The following is a 20602-nucleotide window of genomic DNA, read 5'->3' on the forward strand; positions in this document are numbered from 1 at the left end:
CAACATTTTTGTCTTGTGTTTCCTGGTCAATGGGGGTTGTGCTAATTCTCCTCAGATGGTCAGATGATCTCAGAGTTTATATTAGACTTTGATGAGGATTACACATGTACGACGTGTGCGTATGACTATGAGTAATGTCTCTGCGCATTGTCATCTTCTCAGATGGGATCCGACAGCATGATTGGGGCTCTGTGTCAGATCGCGGATAAGACTTCAATAAAGAGATCCACTATTGGAAGCTCCACCACAGTTAAGGAGAAGGTCAGAGTGACCAACTCCATCATCATGCACGGAGTTACCATAGAAGAAGGGTGAGAACAAGCGCACGTGCACACACACACAAACACACACTCATTTTTTGGCTTTGAAGTGAGCTTACAAATACACATTGAGAAAGAATTTTGCCCTCAAGGCATGTTTATGGTTTAGGTCTTAATTGTAACCTTAAATGGTTGTGCAAGATTCAGTTGTTAGATTCTTACTTTGCTTAATAATGATTTCATTTTTTTCTTTTCTTGCCAAGACAATGTTCGCACCCAAAACTTCTAATTATATGCTCGTTATTTTCCACGTGTGGCCTCTGAATGCCCCTGTATCATTTACTCTCACTGTTTATAGTCATAATATTACGAGCATAAATGCATAACAGCATTTAGATCAAGAATGTTGAGGATCGGTTCGAGGCACAGGTTTTATTCTCTTTTTCCCGATCCACCTTATTCATGAGGTCTCTCATGGGGAAACAATTCTGCTCCCGTCTTCCGCTTCTGTGTTGCGTCCAAATTTTTGCTATTTGGTACAGCGAGTTTCGTGTCATGGAGCGGTTGATTTGAACGTTTTTATTTCCGCTTTCTAAACGATCCTAAGCTCCCGTTGCATTTAAAAAAAAAAAAAAAAGTCTTGCACAATTTGGGGACTTGTTGCACCGTTGCTGTTTGTGCGAAAAAGCAGAAGAAGTTCGATCTGTGACTAAAAAAAACTAAATGTTTTTGTTTTTGGGTTCGCTTGGAGCCTGGAGGGGTGGAAGGGGGTATTGTCAAGGAGGCAATTAAAGCCTAGTGGGCCGCCAGGCTAATAAAACGGTGGGGGAAACTGATTTATGGAGGACTTTATTCTCTTAATTTTCTCTTAACATTATGCCTATTTTCGTAATATTCTTGTAGCATTTTGACATTTTGTGGAATTTCAGGTCTTTATTCTCCTAGCATTGTGCCTTTTTTCTGGTAACATTTATTCTCGTAACATTATGACGAGCTTTGCAACTTTTTTTTCCCCCCCTTGTACTAAATTCTCGTAATATTACAACTTTTTACCTAAAAGTTTTAACTTTTTTCACTTTTACTATGACCAAAGTCCTCCTCCATGCCAAACTGATTGGATACTGTTGTCATATTTGTCTTTTTAATTGCTGCATAGCTTACCATTCAATGTTAAAAATTCAACAGTTTCTAATTCAAATATGCGCAAATGGTGAATGCTGGTGTGTGTGTGTGTGTGTGTGTGTGTGTGTGTGTGTGTGTGTTTTAAGTCAGATGCTGTGTAAATGGGAGGTGTCACAGGTTTTGTTTTCCATGCTCCGCGGGGTCGAACAAGGCGCACTGGGCCCACAATGTGCCTATTGGTGTGCGACCAGCCAGAGGCCAGCTCCAAACAAACACGGAGCTGCTGAAGTGAAGCACACAACATCCCAATATCTCATTTGACCGCTAATTTACTTGGCCACACCAGGATTCCCACTGCTTATGGAATTTGCAGAACACTATGAACCCTTGTTACTCCACACAGTAAAATCCTGCGCCATTAAGGAAATGAGGGAGTGGAACTCTGCCCAGCACATCTGAAAAACACGTTGGGTTTACTGATATGATTTTTTTTTTTCTTTTAGATGCGTGCACATCTTCAGAGATATTCAAATACAGCATATATGTGCCTACATTTTAACATTGCGGTACATGAATTTTGAAATTGGGTAACATTACATTATTGAAACATATTTTTTCTCAACATATGAACCCAATAATTGTTTATTTTTTTGGGTACATTTACACTTGTTATATTACAAGCTTGTCGTAAGGTTATGACTTTTTCCTTAAAACGTTGACTTTACTCATACCATACAACTTTCCTCCCATAGTTTAGCAGTTTTTTTTTCTTCTTAATAATACAAATCTTATTAACTGAAAAAATAGGAGAATTTCCTTACTACTTGCTTTTTGTTGTTGTATTGTTGTTTATTCCCCGTAACATTAGTCTTTATTCATTCACCAATATACTGTAACACCCCACCCCAATAATGTTGCTACTTTTTAATGCGTATTATCAATTGAAAAATTCTGGATAAATGCCTTAACATTATGACACTTTAAAACGGTGGTGTCAAACATACGTTCCGCGGGCCAGAACTGGCCCGTGAGGACAGAATATGAACTGCAGTTTTTCACAAAAATTAATTGTTGCTATTTTTATCCACTGGAGGGAGCATTGATAACCACTTAAATGACATTCTGAAATGTCGCTGTAAGTCAGATTTGATGTTATAAAAAAAAAAAAGCACTTTTTTAAAAATAAATTACTCTGTAATAATGACAATTATTAATTATAATAAACTCCTAAATAAATAGGAATATTTTCAGAATTTACATGTAATTATTTTCACCCAAAAAGGGAAATATTTTATTATTATATTTATTAGACATACTGGTCCGGCCCACTTGAAATCAAATTCGGATGAAAGTGGCCCCTGAATTAAAATGAGTTTGACACCCCATGGAACATAAGCTTTTTTTTTTTTTAATTAACAAAAATTAAGGCAAAAGAATCCTGGCTGTTCACCTTTATCCAAAATTGGATGGGCTCTTTTTTGGCCTCCACAAAGTTTCGGTTCACTAGTTTTTGCATAATCTTAATCGCAAACAACCAAGCACAACAAAACCTTCTTTGCCGAGGTAATGAGTGGATCAAATCACGCTGGGATCATCTGTGATGCTGCACATATTTCACTGATGTCATCATGACGCCAAGTCACTCATTCGTGCAGCTGCAACAAGAAAGCGCTTGTGCTGAAAGAAGCAGAAGCTACTGTAGAATTAACATGTCGATTAATCAGCTCTCCGTTCTGGCAGAAAGGGATTCATCTTGGCCTCGAGTCTGGATCTTTAATGCACTTATTCAAAGGGTCCGCTTCTTTTCTTACACGCGCCTTTCTCTGCGCCATCTCTCTCCTGTCCCTCCGTCTTCTTCTTAAAACCTCACGAGGACCCGAGCCAGCCAGCGTGGGGACCCTCATCACGGCCACGTAGGCCCATGCACAAAGGCATGAAAGAGTGAGAGAATGAGGGAGATGCAAAAGAAAGTGGGCAAAGCAAGCTCGACTCCGGGGAGAAAACTGCAATTCTTTCCTTTCTTTGGTTGGGGGGGGGGGGGGGGGTGATCATAAGAAGGAAGGAGAAAGAGGGAAAGAAAGAAAGAAAGAGCCAGTATGAGCGGATTAGCAGACCCTGGCCATGTCGGCGAAACCCCTCGCATTTCTGGTTTCTTTGTTTGGAGCTGACCAGAGCTTGTTGACAAAGCGCTGCGTGTTTGGGAAGGGGGATAGTAGGGGTCAACTTTACAGGGGGGGTGGGACAGGAGGTGGGGGTTGATGAGTGTGTGTATGTGAGAGAGAGGATGGGGTGGTCATGGCAAGGAGGAGCCCTGGTGTTAGTAATTAGTGGTGTTTCAGCTTTGAAACTTCTTTGGTGGTCTCTTGCACTCCCTCTCTCGCAAATGTCACAAAACTGGTATTCTTGTAATCTCCAACTACCACCACCACCTCTCGCTTAAACACACACACAACACCGTCTTGCGCTCGTTCCTGGCTTAACCACCTGAATAAAACGGGCCAATACAAACCAGTCTGTTTGGGAGCTACAGAGGGCCAAGTGTGTGTGCGTCACTGCCCGGGCAAGACCAACATGTGTTCACCACTGGTCTCCCCAAGCTACCCAAGCACGCGCACACACATTCTCCATCACACACATACACAGCCGCCATGTTCAGCCAACACAAGACCGTCTGTGTGTCCTCTCCCCAAAAACATTTTATGGCTACGGTTTGGCTGAAGGCGAGCGTGCACGGGTGGGTTGGCAGCGCCAGCTCAGGTGGGAGCTGCTGCGGGTCCCCGCCGCGTCCTAAAACACGCTCACGCAGGTGCCCGCTCTTGTTGCTCTTTAATATAAATGTTAATGTCGTGTCATTAGGCCCAGCGGGGGGGGGGGGGGGGGGGGGTGCCAGATATTGAACGTTTGAGAGCAGGTGAGCGGCGCGAACAGGCCCGACCGGCGTGGCACTACATCAGTGGCGGCGCCGGGTGGAAAGCTGTGGTCGCACTGGGCCCCTCCCAGTATGAAGGCTTGAGTGTACGTGGGCGCGTGGACACGAGTTTTTGAAGAATTAACGAGATCAGATCTTCTGCAGGCACTTTGGGGGAAGTGGGGAACATCATCACACCTTTTTTTACTTGGGGAATTTTTAGTACTGAGCTCAACTTCTTTTATCGGTTACGTGATTAATGGATGGAATAGTGGATCTCTGAGTGTTCTGAACTCCTGTTTCCATGCCAGCGTTACATTGAGCAGAAAAGCATCCTGGAGCAGTAGCCATTGTGGCAATGCAGCTCAACTGTTGTTGTGTTGACTTTTTTAGACGGCAAATTCATTGACATTAAATCAACAGCGCCTCTGCTGCTTGAGGACAAGTATTGCACTCTTATTATTGACCTAGCTGGGTGCCAGCGGCCCCCAGACCCCCGGCTAAATTTTCAGATAATTTCACTTTGGTCAAATCACATCCCTGATTGAACTCAACTCACTCTACAAAAAGCAGGCAAATATTGAACAGTTCTACTAAAGAGAATTACGTTATATTTAAAACGGCAAAACTTTGCCTCTTGCTAGCTGAATGCTCCTTATGTATTTTTGAACACAATCATTGCAGCAACACCTACACAGAAAATGTAACAGTATTGCTTTATCCTCTGACAAGAGCAACTAATATTACTGCATTTTTACTGAGTGACTTACAAATGTTATAAAAGTTTTCGTTTGCGTCTTTATCACTATATTAGACTGTCCCCAGTTGCCTCGATGCACAAAATGTTTATTTTAATTTTTTTATATTCTCTGTAGATATTTTATGTAGAGTGGTATTTTCCCTTTTTTCAAAGCACTTTTTTGGATTAATAACATTTGAATTTATTAATGGCACTTCCATTCATTTCAATGGGGGGAAAAAAACTAAAACAAACATAATGTTTTTAATGCTATTATACAGATGCAACATCCAGGGCAGTGTGATCTGCAGCAACGCCGTCATTGGCAGAGGCTCGGACCTCAAATACTGCCTGGTGGGAAGCGGACAACAGATCGAACCCGCAGGTGAGCACCAATACACACTGTGAAAACACAAAATGCCATAAAAACTGCTATTTTATTGTTCATGCAATGTATTTAGATGTTTTTCCAATCCAAAAGATTCATTGCCTCAATATTTAATATTTTAACAGACAGTTAATAATTTTGACAGTGATTTAGAATGCATAAATGTTACCATCCGTCATAAGAAATTTAAAAGTAAATGGTACAAAAATTATGACTAAAGAAATTTATAATTTAGTTTCCTCTTCAGTAAAATGTATGCGGGGGGTGAAATACTTTTTTTCCTGTATGATCAAGCGATTGGATTTTTTTTTTCTTCATTTACTTAATCCTCTTGTAGCTAAAGCTATAAGGTAGTACTAGTAAGTGTGTGTGCGCATGACTGTCAGTGAATGTGTGTGTGTGTCGCATTGATGGAGAGGTTAGAGAGCAGGGCCAGAGCAGGACCACCCGGTATTCAACAGCAGCGCCCTCCAGCCACGTCCAACGCACACATGCACGTTCAGAGAAAGAGAAAGAGACGCACGCCCGGACCACAAGACGGCCGCGCCACCAAATTGCCACAACAATAGAGCGCTTCATGACAAAACACCACTTTGACTCTTGCCTTACTTTTTATAGTCTTCATTCAAATTTAATTAGAGTTATTGTCAACCTGTAGGAAACAACAGTGCATTCATATCACAGCGTTTAATGCTGACTTATACACGTCACAAATTTGATTTATCTTCTAAATCTTTTTGCCTGTTCATCTCAATAGTATTAATGTGAAAAATTTAAATCCTGCTTCAATTTGGACAAAGTTATCACATCAAAATTATAATAGTCAAGCTTCCTCCACTTCAAATGCACAGTAAAAAATACAAATAAAATGTTTCACACTTTCATTTCAGTTTGTATTACAGGCCTGTTCTATACATATCATCTCTTTTTGATGAATGTCTCATTGTTTAAAGTCATTGTGCTAAACAAAACAAAAAAAGTTCCCTTTGGTGTTATTTTTTTAAGAGCATCTGCAGAGTGTAGCAAATCAGATGTGCGTGTGTTTTGGCAGAGTTGCAACTACTGGCAAAGCACACACTTGCGAACATGATATCATCCAATGCTAGAAACCTGCTTGCATAATTGTAGTGCGTAAGCCAGGCAGCCAAAGTTCTGTCAGGCAAAGACAAACCTTCATCTTTTGTCCATTTAACGGTCTATTGATGAAATACTTGTTTTTGTTGCATCAAGACGGCGCGCCGGTGTAAATCTAATCGTTTTGCACTTTTGCTTCCTGAAAGTCGGCTCAAAAGCAGCGGCACTCTATTGTTTACAGATTTTATTTGGGAAGCCAAACAAACAAAAATCTCCCTTTAAAAAAAATAAAATAAATATGATTCCCACAAAAAAAAAGGTCGGGGAAGTGTTATGTATAGAGGAGGTGGCATGATAATTAGAAAGGAAGGCGGGACGGATGTGTGGTAAGTAAGAAGGATGGCAGAATGCTAAGTTTTGTACAAGGAATGGGATGGTAGCTTAGTAGGAGGAATGTAGTTTGGAAAGAATGGGCTAACCTAACGCAAGGTGCTCGATATACAGAAAGGTTGCTTTGGAAGGCAGTAGTGTTAATTTTGTCAACGGAAATTAAACAAAAATGATTTCGCCAACTCGCATTTTTCACCGGACTGAAACACTCAATAATAAACAATAACTGGGACTAAATCAATATGCATTTTCGTCTACTTAAGACTTCACCAAATAAAAACTGGACTAAAATCCCCCCCCCCCCCCCTTTTCAAATCTGTAGCTAGCGAGTGCAACATGCACAAACACTTGGGACAGACAGGAGGTGGATTCATAGTGAACGGTTAAACGAAAAAGTAAATGACATTGTTCCCCGCTATAACGCGGATCACTTTTTGTGGTCTCGCTGTGTCACAGATTTTTTTTTTGTGCAATTTTGTACCCATTTTATAAAATGTATGAACGTTTGAACATTGAGAATTAGGGGTGTGAATTGCCTAGTACCTGGCGATTCGATTCGTATCACGATTCATAGGTCACAATTCGATTCTATACCGATTAATCCCGATATGAATCTATAAATTGATTATTGCGATTTTTTTTTTATTGACTCAAATTTAGAAAATACTAATCTGTAAACTTGTACATGTACACTGTAAGATTTGTATGAAAATGTATTTATTGATCTGAAAATTCAGGCTTATAACTGAGCCACTGCATTTAGCAAACAGGTTGCAGTCTGTGGTTGATGTTTGAACAGCACTGAAATAAAATATTAAGGCTTAATGTTCCATTAATATAACATTCTTCCATGCTTAATGTGTGAATCCTAACCCTAAGTAAGACGTTTTGTTGAATATTCCCATAAAAAAAAAATATATTCGCTGCATATCGAGTCGATTCGAGAATTGTGCGCTGTAATATCGCGATATATTGCTGAATCGATTTTTTTCTAACACCCCTATTGAGAATGTTTAGACTAAGTAGAAATGTGAGAAAATGTAAATGCCTCAATGAGAAAAGTGTATAAACTGTGTGGAGAGGGGTTTTAGAGCCTTTAAACATTTATAATAAATTTAAAACATAAAGCTAACTACTTCGCTGATTTAATTTATTGCGGGTATTTTTTTCAACCTAGCCCCAGCGGAAAACGAGGGAACACCGGATAGCTATATTAAAATGTAACATTAATCCAACGGCTATAACATTCCAAAAATAATGTTAATCCGACCGCTAACTAATGCTGGCTAATTTACTAGCTCGTAGCATGGAGCCATAGTAGCCACTTGTTGGTACAGTATGTCAAGTTGTTTTTCATCAAAAACATGAGAGAAATTTCTGAAATGTTCAACATTATCTGCGGACAAAAAATACACCGAGGTAACACGATTGTCCTGACTAAAACGTTGACAATTTTTTTTGTTTAAAACTAGACCAATAAAATTGTGTTTTCTTGGACTAAAATGAAGGCTAAAATGTTAGATTTATAGTCAACTAAAAATTGACTAAATAAAATGACTAAATTTAATTTAAAAAAATTAAAATGACTGATAAAATTAACACGAGCAGGTAGGTGAGATGGAAGAAAAGGAGCGAACAACAGAACAGAACAAAAGTAGGTAAGGTCGTTAACGTGTTGAAGTGTCGAAAGTAGCCAAGATTTCGAAAAGCAACAGATAAGCGAGTACAAATGAAGAACAAATTGACCGTAATGTTCAAAGGAAAGTATGGATGGTTGGAATCGAATCAAAAAGGGGTGGTAGGTAGAGAAGATTTGCGTTCCAGATAACATTGGTGAACATCATCGCAAAAGTAACTTAGCGACAGCAGCAGTGTGGGCGGATGAGTGCAGGCTGCTGAAGACATTACACACTATCAGTACTTCTAAAGCTGTGAGAAGGCAAGGGACCACCCAGACTTTCCCGCCACACACACACACACACGCGCGCACACACACACACACACACACACCGCTGTCAGGTGTTGATATTAGTGCATACACACTGTACCTCTGTGCTGTGTGCTTTGAAAACACACACAAACAGTGGGTGTGTTTTGTATAATTCTACGTTGCCAGTAATGTCAATCAGGAAGTTGTCAGGCAGACTGACTGCCTTTTGTGTGTCGTGATGGGGTCATCCACCTGCGCCGTGGTGTATAAAACTAGAAGAAGAAGAAGAGGGAAAAAAAAGCAGCAATTTTTGTCATGGTGTTCTTTCTACCCCTTGAAGAATGCTCAGAGGCATACTCAATATTCTTGATCCTCTGCAAAGAACAGAGACCTTTAGTGCAGTCTTCTTACATAGGAGTACTTTGTGGCCGTCTTTATGCTAGGTTGCCAGGTAGTACACACCAGAAAGAGGGGCGCAATGTACTTTGAATTGAAGAAAAAAAAAATACATTTCAAATGTAACAATATAGAGGGTTAGGGTTATTTATCGACTGGCAGATTCAATGTTATTGAACCCCCACCCCCAAAAAAGGCAACAAATGTTTTTATTAATTAATTAAATAATTTAGTTTTAGTTAAACAAATACTAAAGGACAAATTGGAAAACAGTCAATTCCTGTAATTCTTAAATTTATCGTTGAAACTGTTAAGGCACCAAAAACTCAGACTTCGAGATTTACTCTTTATTACAACATCGATTAAGCGACATAATTGTTTTAAAAATCCAATGATTTCCGCCACCGTGACTGCCTGGTGGAAGGCACTAGAATTGACAAAAGCCCAAGTGGAGCCCTGTGGGCTTTCTCCCCTATGGCATAACCCCGACTTTCAACTTAACAACCAACCGCTTTATTTAGGTGTGTGGGAGCAGAAAGGAATTACACATCTCCACCATCTCTTCTCAAATAATATGTTTATATCATATATATCCTTGCTCCGAAAATACAAAATAAAAAAACGGAATTTTTTTTACATTATCTACAAGTTAAAAATATGATAAAGAAAAAAATTCCAACACTTCGGGGTACGCTCCAACCGCCTGTTTTAGCTAAAGATATTAACAAGCTTTCTCCGACAACAACAAAAAAACTTTCAAAAATATATAAGTTACTTTCATATACTGATAAAATGTCTTTACCCATCTCGAAATGGGAGACAGACTTGTCTATAGCACCGGAATCTGACTTTTGGATTCAAGTTTGTGAAAACGCATTTAAAATGACAAAACACACAAATTTACAACTTATCCAATATAAAATTATTCACAGAACATACATTACTCAATATATGATGAAGAAAATGGGACTCTCAGACTCCGACATTTGTCTCCAATGCTTACAAAACACTACAGACACTTATGTTCATGCTTTATGGTTATGTACTCCGGTTATGTATTTCTGGACTAAAGTCTTAGAAAAACTTTCCACTATTTTGGACTGTAGGATACCTTTATCTCCAAACTTGTGTTTGCTAGGTGACCTAACAACAACTGACTTACCACATAAACAATTTCAATCTACACTTGTAGCCCTTACTATCGCTAAAAAAACAATTCTTGTTAACTGGAAAAATAAACAAACTCTGAATATCGACCAATGGTCTAACCTCCTCATAAATCACATTTTAATGGAAAAAATATCTGCCTCAAATAAAAACCAAATATCAAAATTTATAGAAACATGGTCTACGTATATAGAATTTTTTAACCTAATTCTGGTTACTTAATTCTGTTAGCGAGAGCCACCACATCGTGATAACTTACATTGATGTTTCTGCATTTGGCAATTTATTATTATATTATATTATTAGTATGGGATTTTTTTTTAATGGGCTTTAGGTGAACTGATGAATACACACATGCACATGCTCACCCACATACAAAAAATATATATACATATATATATATATATATATATATATATATATATATATATATATATATATATATTGTGTATATATATATATATATATATATATATATATATATAGTGTATATATATATGTGTGTATATGTATATATGTATATATATTAAAAAAAAGAGAGAGAAAAAAAAATTAATTTATTTTTTTTTTTAAAAAGGAGAGCAATGATGATGTCAAATCGAATGAACAATACTGAGCTCTCCTGAAAGGAAAAAAAAAAAGTTAAGGCACCAAAAATAAGTCATTTTATTCATTTGTTGTTGTTTTTTCAAGATGAACTCATTCACTGCCATTGACGGCTACAGACGTCAAAAATTAATTTCTATTAGTTTAACATTTTTCCCACTTTTTTTTACCTAGAAAAATAATTATTGTACAATTAGATTTTATATAAAATTTTTGATTAATTGTGAGTTAACTAGTGAAGTCATGCAATTAAAAAATAATAATAATAATTTAATCGCCTGACGTCCCTAATTTTTATTTAAAAAAAATAATAATTAAGAAAATAGAATAATTTAAAATTTCAAAAAATACTTAAAAAAAAAAAAAAAAAGAACAAATTTATAAAAAATTTGGGCGATTACATTTTTTTAATTGCATGACTTCACTAGTTAACTCACGATTAATCACAAATTTTATATATGTTCTAAATGTACAATCTTTTTTTTTTTAGTTTTTCATGCTCTTTTTAACAAAAAGTGGAAAAAATGTTAAACTAATAGAAACGGTTCAAATGAATTTTTGACGTCTATAGCCGTCAATGGCAGTGAATGAGTTAATCAGTTACGAGAATTTTTTTCAGAATCGCCCCTCAAAAAAAGCATATCCGTCGGGCCCAAGTCGTTACTAGTGTTCATGTTATTACTTGTGTGCGCGTACCTTTAAGGGGTGTGGCCTTCACTCCTACGACAGTCCATCCGAAACTCACTCGTAACTCAATTTTTGCCCCCAAACACCAACGAAAAATCAACCAAAAGGCATTTCATAACTGACAAATTGTTACGAGGATGCACTCATATTTCAATAAAAGCACGTGTATGGGTTACAGACAAGTCATCGCAATAAATCGAGCAGCCTCACACAGTCCGGGTGTCCCACGCCCCATTTGTCTTCCCATCCACACAGCTGAGGAAAAATCCGTTTGTGAAGAGATTCCTTCACACTAGAAGCCGCTTGGCGTGAATGGAACATTATTCTCCTTCACCGTTTGCTTTGGATCGGACCAGATGTTGGGGCTGGGATGGAGGCGTGCAAAGCGGCTGCAGGCAGACGTACTTTCAGGCATCATCTGTTTCCTTTGTGAGGTTCAGGTAGCAGGCAGCATGAGCTAAGTCTTGCCACGCGGGACTCGTCTGCGATGCATTCAAAAGCATGGGAAACGACAAATTAGGATTTGTTTTTGCATTGTCAGCATGATGTAAAATTCGTAAAGCCTTAAACGTCTCCTGTTATGTTAGCATTAGCGTCAGTGCTCCCTGCGCTTTCCTTAAAAAGGGGAAGAAGTCATGGTCATTTTTTTTCAAAATTATTCATCTCGGGGGGGGGCGACCATTTTGCCACTTGCTGTCGACTGAACTTTTTTTTTTTTGAGTTTTTCAATTTAAAAAAGACATTCATCATTTCTTTCAGATATGCAAATTTGTTACATTTACCATGATTTCTTACGATTCTTTGCTTTCACCAGATATGGAAAAAATATATCCAAATATCAGCTCAGTCAACCTCACTAAATACATTTAAAACTAAATTCAAAATGTGTTTATAAGCCAAATTCCCCAAACAGATTTGTGGTAACAGACTGTTTCTTATTTTATTTTAATTGAATTAAATTCATGCAGTGACTTTCTTGAATGCTCTTAGTGTAGTTTATTTTATTTTATTCTCTTTTTTGTTGCTTTATATATTATATTACATTATTATTAGGGGTGGTATTTAATTACATTTTTTAATTGTAATTAATCGCATGACTAATGGTTAACTCACGATTAATCGCACATTTCATATCTGTTCTAAATGTTTTCAAACTCTTTTTAACATAAAAGTGGGAACATTTTAACTAATATGACTGCATCTTTTAGTCTTTGATACTGTTATTTCATAATAGTTCATAAAATTGAGTTAAAATTAAAAAGATGTACTGTAAAGTACTGAGTGTGATATTGATTTGTGTTAATTTCATTTTTCTCCCACTAGATGGCATGCATAATTGCTCAGTGTTAACTCGTGAAGTTCTGCAATTAATTACGACGCTCCTAATTTTTAATAATCTTTTCTTTCTTTTTCAAATCGCGTCAGGTGATTAATTTTTTATTTATTTTTTAAAAAATTATTAATCGCATGACCTCAATAGTTAACTCACGATTAATCATAAATTTTATATCTGTTCTAAATGTACAATTACAAAAAATTCTAGGTTTTCATACTCTTGTTAACTCATTCACTGCCAAAAACGTTAAATAACGTTTAGTAAAATCCTATGGAGGAGTGCCAAAGACGTTAAAAGACGTTTTTTTTTTCAAAACAGAGGTGAAACTAACCATTTTCTATTGTTGATTACTGAAAAACGGAATAAGGTAGAAACAAACTTTTTTTTCTGATGAAAGATGAGAGTCAAATCTTTCATTTGGTAGTATGTGTGTTTCCATAGTCCAAACACAACATTTTCTGTGGACCTTGAAAGATCAGTCAAAAAATGCTTAAATCGGCTGGCACCCACGGCATCCCTTTTCTGAAAACGTCTGGCAGTCAAAGAGTTAATGGCAATGAATGAGTTAATATTACATTTGTGGAATATGAGTTATGAAGCAAAATCCAGCCGTTTTTGTCCATCATTTTGTCACTTGCTGTCGCCTGAAGATGACATCACAGTTGGGCTCAGGCAACGTCCAATCACAGCTCACCTCTTAGCTGATAATACATTTTGTTCCTTCCGGTTTGACTCTCAAAGTTTTGTGCTTTGTGTCTTTAGCTGAGAGGACCAATGAGGTCATTGTTGGCACAGACCAGCTGATGGAGATCTAAGCGACCTCGCCTGACCGTCACGACCTGGAACCCGGTGACACGCTCGGAAAATGTCTTTCAATAAAATCTCAAATCCACTCTTGAGTTTCTTTATTTTGACATTTATTGTTATTGCTCACTTGTAATTGCCGTACGAGATGATGGAGTTCCACTGATAGGAGTGCGGCGCGCTCCTCCCTCTCGTTGCACGCCGCGCAGCTGTGAAAATGTCGAGCAAAAGCGGTGGGAGTGGTGACCACAATGGAGTGGGGGGGGGGGGGGGGGTTCCGTTTATTTGTACACAAAAAAATGGTGTATGTGTCAGTTGCGGACCACCCAGCTTGATCCTGTATCAGTTAACACTCCCGCCCTCACACACACTCCTCGGAAGAGGAAGCGTACTCGTAGCTGACGCCTTTCTTCTTTCTTTTTTTTTCTCCCCCCCCCCCCCCCCCTCCCACCGCCCCACCCCTCCTTGCTGTCACAAGATTTATTGCATCCCTTCGGCGAAGCATTTCTTAAATTACAGATTGGAAGTTCTTTAGTCACGAAGGGACAAAGTTATTTGTCTGTGTGGGAGCTTTGTATTTGCGCGTGATTTATGGTGGCTTTGCTTTCCTTTTGTGTGAGTATTAAAAAAAAAAAAAAAACGGGATGATTTTTGATGTGTCGGTAGCGGTTCGGAGGAAAGCCTCACTGATGAGAGAACATAAAACACTTACATGAAGTTGACTTTGAAAGTGCATTCAAAAGTTTAGGGAAGCCAATTAAGTTAATCAACAAGTGATCAGTTGCGCATTAAGAATGGTACACTAGGGCTGGGCAATGAATCGGATTAATTCGATTAATCGCAATTTTGAAAATCTAATCGTTCAAAATTTTCTATATCGTGAAATCGAATTTTGTCTTGTGGATTATTAAAAGCTGTTGTTCTTATGTTCTGTTAGATCCAGATGTTATTGTGACACATAACCAATAATCGGGCATTTCCCCTCCCTTCCGATTTCAGGCCGCAAAAGTCCAATCCTCAGATTCCTCTGAAAGAATATCCTGACCAAATTCCAACAAAGCTCTCGCAAGTTCCGCCCTTCACGACCTTATCATCGTACATGATGTAGCGTGCCGTGAAGTTATGTTCATGCTTACTCTTTACTTTAAAGCTGTCACGATTAATCGACAAGTAATCGATTATCAGATTAATCGACAACTATTTTAATAATCGAGTAATTGTTTGGAGCCATTTTTTTATTTTAAATGGTCCAAATCCTCTGATTTCAGCGTATCAACAGTTATTGTTCACTGATTTCTGTAGTCGTTCATGAAAGAAAACTGATTATCTTCTGTGCTTAATCAAAATAAGCCATTTGTAAAAATCTGTTTTTACTTTGGAAAACAATGACCGAACCGGTAAAATAGTACAGCATCAATCCCATTTTCTTTTAATCACTAACTAAAGAGCTAGCCAGACAGACAAACGGACAAATGAAGCCTCATGAAGCACTTGTGATATTTTTTGACTCCTCTAGATGGTACTCTTTGTTTAAAGGTGCTAGCTAGCTAGCTAAACAGCTGACTAGACAGATAGACCAACAGACAGACAGATGAAGCTTCATGAAGCACCTGTGATATTTTTTGACTCCTCTATGGCACTCTTGGTTTAAAGGGGCCAGCTAGCTAGCTAGCTAAACAACTCACCAGACAGACAGTTGAATCTTGTAGCGTGATGAGAATATAGGTAGAGTTCAAGTGCCAGCGTCTCATATTTGAAAGGCACACCTGAAAGTCCGACTTGAGTGCAAACCACGTTGACGGCTCTCACAACGGCGCAATCTTTAACATCTTTCAACCATCTCACACTCTGACCTCTCTCGCACGTCTCATGATGAGACGTGGCAGCTGCCGGTGTTTGCATAAAGCTTTTGTATATTTATACAAAGACCCCGGAGTGCCCTCAAGACAACGCCACCGTGGCTCAGCCCGCCTAGCAGTTCATTCGTGTGTTTGCTCGTGTGTGTGTGTTCGCACATTAATGCCGACACTTACCTGTGTGTGGTCGTCGTTAATCTGCCATCTTACAAACTCATCCCAACACTGATTGTGTGTCTGTGTGGCAATGCAGTGTTCTGCTCCCTAGCTAGCTCCCATGGTGTTCGTTTACCTGCTAAGAGCTAGCTAGGTAGCATCAGGGGTTAAATCCAAACTGTGGGCATGTTTGTACTTTCAGGTGCTAGGTAGCTAGTTCCCTAGCTAGCTCCCATGGTGCTCGTTTGCCTGCTAGGGAGCTAGCTAGGTAGCATCAGGGGTTAAAGCCAAACTGGCAAGGTTTTACTTTCGGGTGCTAGCTAGCCAGCTCCCTAGCTAGCACCCATCGTGCTCGTTAGCCTGCTGGGGAGCTAGCTAGGTAGCATCAGGGGTTAAAGCCAAACTGTGGCAAGGTTTTACTTTCTGGTGCTAGCTAGCTAGCTCCCTAGCCGGCTCCCATGGGGCTCGTTTAGCTAGCTAGCTAACTAGGTAGCATCAGGGGTTAAAGCCAAACTGTGGCAAGGTTTTTACTTTCAGGTGTTAGCTACCTAGCTTTTATCTAACATTACGTCTGTCTTTAACTGATTGTTTTTACCTCGTTATCTCTCTCTCTCTCTCTCTCTCTCTCTCTCTCTCTCTCTCTCTCTCTCAATATTACTAGTTGCACTATTGTAAGTGCTGTCACATTGTGGCTGTCACAAAGTATTCTGATACATGTCGGTGACATTTTATTATTATTATTATTTATTATTTACATTTGATGTGTGTCAAAACGTTTCGTGTCACGTGACGGCGTCCGACACAATGATCATCTGGCATCAATGTCCCGCTTTTGAATAGAGGGAATTTCAACAGGAATGTTCGCATCGGATTGTTTTCAGGGTGCTGTGGTCGCCTCAGTCTTCCAAATGGGTGTCGACAGTTGATCGTCCAATTGTGATGTTGACACCCTCTGCTGTCTCACATGTCCCTCCAAAATAAAATACAGCTGTTGTTTCTGGTTGGTTCCTCCAGCCGCACTAACCCCTTCGCACTCATCACGACACGCAGTACGTGTGGTCGTGAAGGATCGGCTCACTCCGGCCAAGCTTTCGACATATCAGCCTTCGCCTTTTGTTTTCTTTTCAAAGTAACGAAAATGATGTCTGGAAATAAAAGTGTAGAGTTGCAGTGAATCACCCAGAATAAGAAAAATAGTGCGTTTGGTGGAGAATATTGGTGGTAGAAGGGAGTGACCTGTATCACGTCAAATTCATGAGGTGAGACGTGAACTGTGAACGTTAAGAGCGCATATCTACGTCGTGTGTTTTGCTTGGATGCGTTTCATAATTTTTTATTTTTTTTTTCAAAGACCACCGTAACACAAAGTAGCCTATGCGCATACCAATTTTTAACACCTTACCCGATTTTTTTTTCACAATGTGTGCTTTTTAGTTTTAAAGTGTGTGGTTTATGCGACATCACACATACCTGTGGGCAGTATTTTATTTTGAAATGGCTTGGTCAGAACCCATTAAAAAGTCCAAAACGGGTCACAAAATAAGTGTCTCCCCCAAACCAGATCGCTGTTGCAGTACCTAGAATCACCTGTGGAAGGCAACACGGCGCCACAACAAAGAAAAACAGCAAGAGAAGAAGAAAGAGAAACAGCTAGGCTAGTTGTTAGCCTATCAGGTAACTACATTATGCTTAACATTTAAGTGTCTTAATGAAAGTTCTGTGACATTTTTTATGTCAAAATACACAAAAAATAAAGAATGTCATCACATTTAATATAGACTTGTCACAGACTAGACATTGCGGCTTTTGTTTAACATTGTTGGCTAATGCTAATCTATATGCTAAAGGCCTCGTTATACTTCTGCGTCAGGCTACGGCGGGGACACGCTCGTGCATTTGCCGTCAAACTTGTGCGCAATCACAACGCACATCAGGTTGTGCTGCAGTTTCACTCCAAGTCGGGGTGTCGCTATTGCTGCTATTGTCATTGTGGGGATTCCTTTGCATTTTATGACCAATTCAGGAAGTCGTTTTTCGTTTCAGGGACAAGTAACAAAGTTGGGAGAGTTGCATGGCAATTATTTAGTGGCAATTTGCAACATCCCCGTGCTTGGTGAACACAGTCCCCTTCTCTTATTCAATGCATTTTGCTTTATTCTCATGACTGGTTACTTTGTACATTCTCACTGAAGGCGTCAAAACTATGTATGAACTGATGTGGTGTTAAGTACTGTACTTAAAAAAAAAAAAAAAAAAAAAAGGTTAAATAACTGAAAACATGCTTTATATGATAGATTATTCAAAGAAGCCATCCTTTGCTCTGGTTACTTTTTTTTTTTTTGCATACTCTTGCCATTCTTACCTCTCGGAACTCCTTAAAAACGGTTGGAAAACCATTTCATGTGACTATTTTTTGAAGCTCATCGAGGGAATGCCAAGAATGTGCAAAAAAGTAATCAGACAAAAGGGTGGCTATTAATGTCTTTATTTGATTATTTTTCACCTTTTTTTGTTAGGTACATAACTCCACGTGTTCGTTAGTTTCTCATAACTGTCGTCATAGTTTTGATGCCTTCAGTGAGAATCTACAATGTACATGGTTATGAATTATTTTTTTAATTTTCAGTTTTTCTGAATATTTTTTTCTGTTTTACTGAAAAAAAAATTCTGTCAAAAATTATTCCGCAAAACAGGCTTTTAAAAAAACTCTTAAAACGGGGGGGGGGGGGTTATTAAAAAATATATATATTTTAAAAAACAGATTTTTTTTTTAATTATTTAAAAAAACTGATTTTTTTTTCCCCCGAAAAACTGAGCTGGTGTTGTTTTTCGGAGTAATACGAAAAAAAATAAGTAAAAAAAAATATTTAGAAAAACCGGGAAAACATTTTTTCAGAAAAACAGAGGAAAATAAAAAAAAATTTAACTGAAAAAAAAGTACTCAAAAAACCGGGGGAAAAAATATTTAATAAAACAGAAAAAAATATACTCAAAAAAACAAAGCTCCCCCCAAAAATAAGTCAGAAAAAACAGGACTTTTTTTTTTCAAGTAAATGCAATATGTTTCCGTACATAAGCTGATTGACAAAGTAATATACATTTTTCGAAGTTTTAGTAGTGGTATTTGATTGACAGTTAAGTGCCGAGTGGGGTGCGCTTTCAGCGCTTTCAGCGCTTTCAGCAGTCACCAGCGATTTATTTATTTATTTTTAAAATTTTTAACATTCAAATTTGTCAGTTGCAAACGACGCATAGGTGTCCAAAATAGTTTTTCATTTCATTTCATTTCTTTTGATGGTTGGCGGCAACTCAACTTTTTGTATACAAGCAACTAAAAAGTCCCATTTGACATATTATGTCCCCATTTTTTGCTGTTCTTGCAGGAATGGAGTTTAAAGAATCTTTTCAGCGGATCAGACAGGACAGGACGTAAGGTGGAGATAAATGTGGACGCAGAGGAGAAGGTAGGGTGGAGTTGTAGCTTTGAGTAGGGGGGTGGGGGGGGTGCAAAGGAGACAGGGGGGTGTTGCGGTGGCAGTGTCGGTGGGGGGTTGGCCGAGAAGCTGGGTGGCTTCATGGCTTGAGGGCTGATCGTGGGTGAGCAAAGGAGACACAGCGAGGGAGCGGCCCACCCAAGTGGCAGTCAGTCAGAAACCTGCGTGTGTATGCCTGTGTGTGTGTGTGTGTGTGTGTGTGCGTGCGCGTGTGTGTGTTTGCGGGTGTGTATTTGCTGCTGACCCCGACATATTAGCACAACACTTCCTCAATTTGTCTTCTGTGTTCTCCGGCCGCAAATTAATTTCCTCCCTCCCACTTTTTTTTTTTTCCTTCCACACGCTACCTTTCAAGATGCCAGCCCACCTCCAACTAACACATAGCAACGCCACCCCAAACACCCCCGTCTCTAACTTCAACATCTGAATGCATGCGGCCTTTTTACAAGCTTTGTAGTTGCTACACTTGCTTATGTCGCTAACAATGCGTGTGTGCGTCGCGACGAAGATACCATGTACGGCATCACCACTCACGGACACACACAAAGCCAGACATCCCGGCCTGTCACGGTGGAGGCCCCCCCAAGCTAATTAGCTAAACATTGGCTGGGTGGTTGATTGGGATCACATCTTAAATGGCTTTGCCTGTAAAGTCACAGGAAGAAACACACTAGCGACCTGATTTATGCTCTCAGGTGGCCTTTTATCTCCTGTCCGACCGTTTTTTGCATCGCCATACATAGAAATTACACATCTTTCGCCTGCCGCATCGGGGATTTTCCAACCACGTCTCGCTACAGTCAGCCCATGTGTTTGTTCTTTTTAACAAACATTAAAAGTAGGGGTGTGCCAAAAAATCTATTCTCATAAGAATCGCGATTCTCATTTATTACGATTCAGAATTGATTTTGAAATGTCCCAAAATCAATTTTATTTAAATTATTTTATACTGTCTTGCCTTTGTCTGTGCGCCTTTATTGAGAGCGCTGTTCATGTTGTACCCAATTTGGCCACTGAGGGGCAGTGTAGGTCCACGTGGTCTAATACACTGTTAAGTTGTAGCCACATTAGAAAGTAGAAGGCAAAAGTCACGATCAAGTTATTCCAATAAAAGTTCTTTTTTTGCAGTGTGCAGCCGTTCTTTTGAGTGATAAAAGTGCCGCAAATCGCGCGCTAATTAGCATTAGCGAGTCAGACTTCCTTGCACATCTCTAGATTGAAGCAAAAATCATTGTCAATCAAATCATTTGGAGTCAAAAATCTTTCTTAATCAAAAATCGATTCTGAAT

The 20602-nt window shown here is 39.0% G+C and overlaps 1 protein-coding gene across 1 annotated transcript in view; it reads left to right on the forward strand.

Annotated features, from left to right (window-relative positions):
• Window positions 1-13895, forward strand: part of eif2b3 (eukaryotic translation initiation factor 2B, subunit 3 gamma) — a 43364-nt gene extending 29469 nt beyond the window's left edge. The window contains exons 10-12 of the mRNA XM_077559862.1: window positions 163-311; window positions 5311-5414; window positions 13766-13895. Coding sequence (XP_077415988.1) covers window positions 163-311; window positions 5311-5414; window positions 13766-13818 — 306 coding nt within the window. The 3' untranslated portion in view covers window positions 13819-13895. The remainder of the gene's footprint in view (window positions 1-162; window positions 312-5310; window positions 5415-13765) is intronic.
• The last annotated feature ends 6707 nt before the right edge of the window (window positions 13896-20602 follow it).

This window comes from Vanacampus margaritifer, chromosome 2, assembly GCF_051991255.1.
Source record: "Vanacampus margaritifer isolate UIUO_Vmar chromosome 2, RoL_Vmar_1.0, whole genome shotgun sequence".
Classification (NCBI taxonomy): domain Eukaryota; kingdom Metazoa; phylum Chordata; class Actinopteri; order Syngnathiformes; family Syngnathidae; genus Vanacampus; species Vanacampus margaritifer.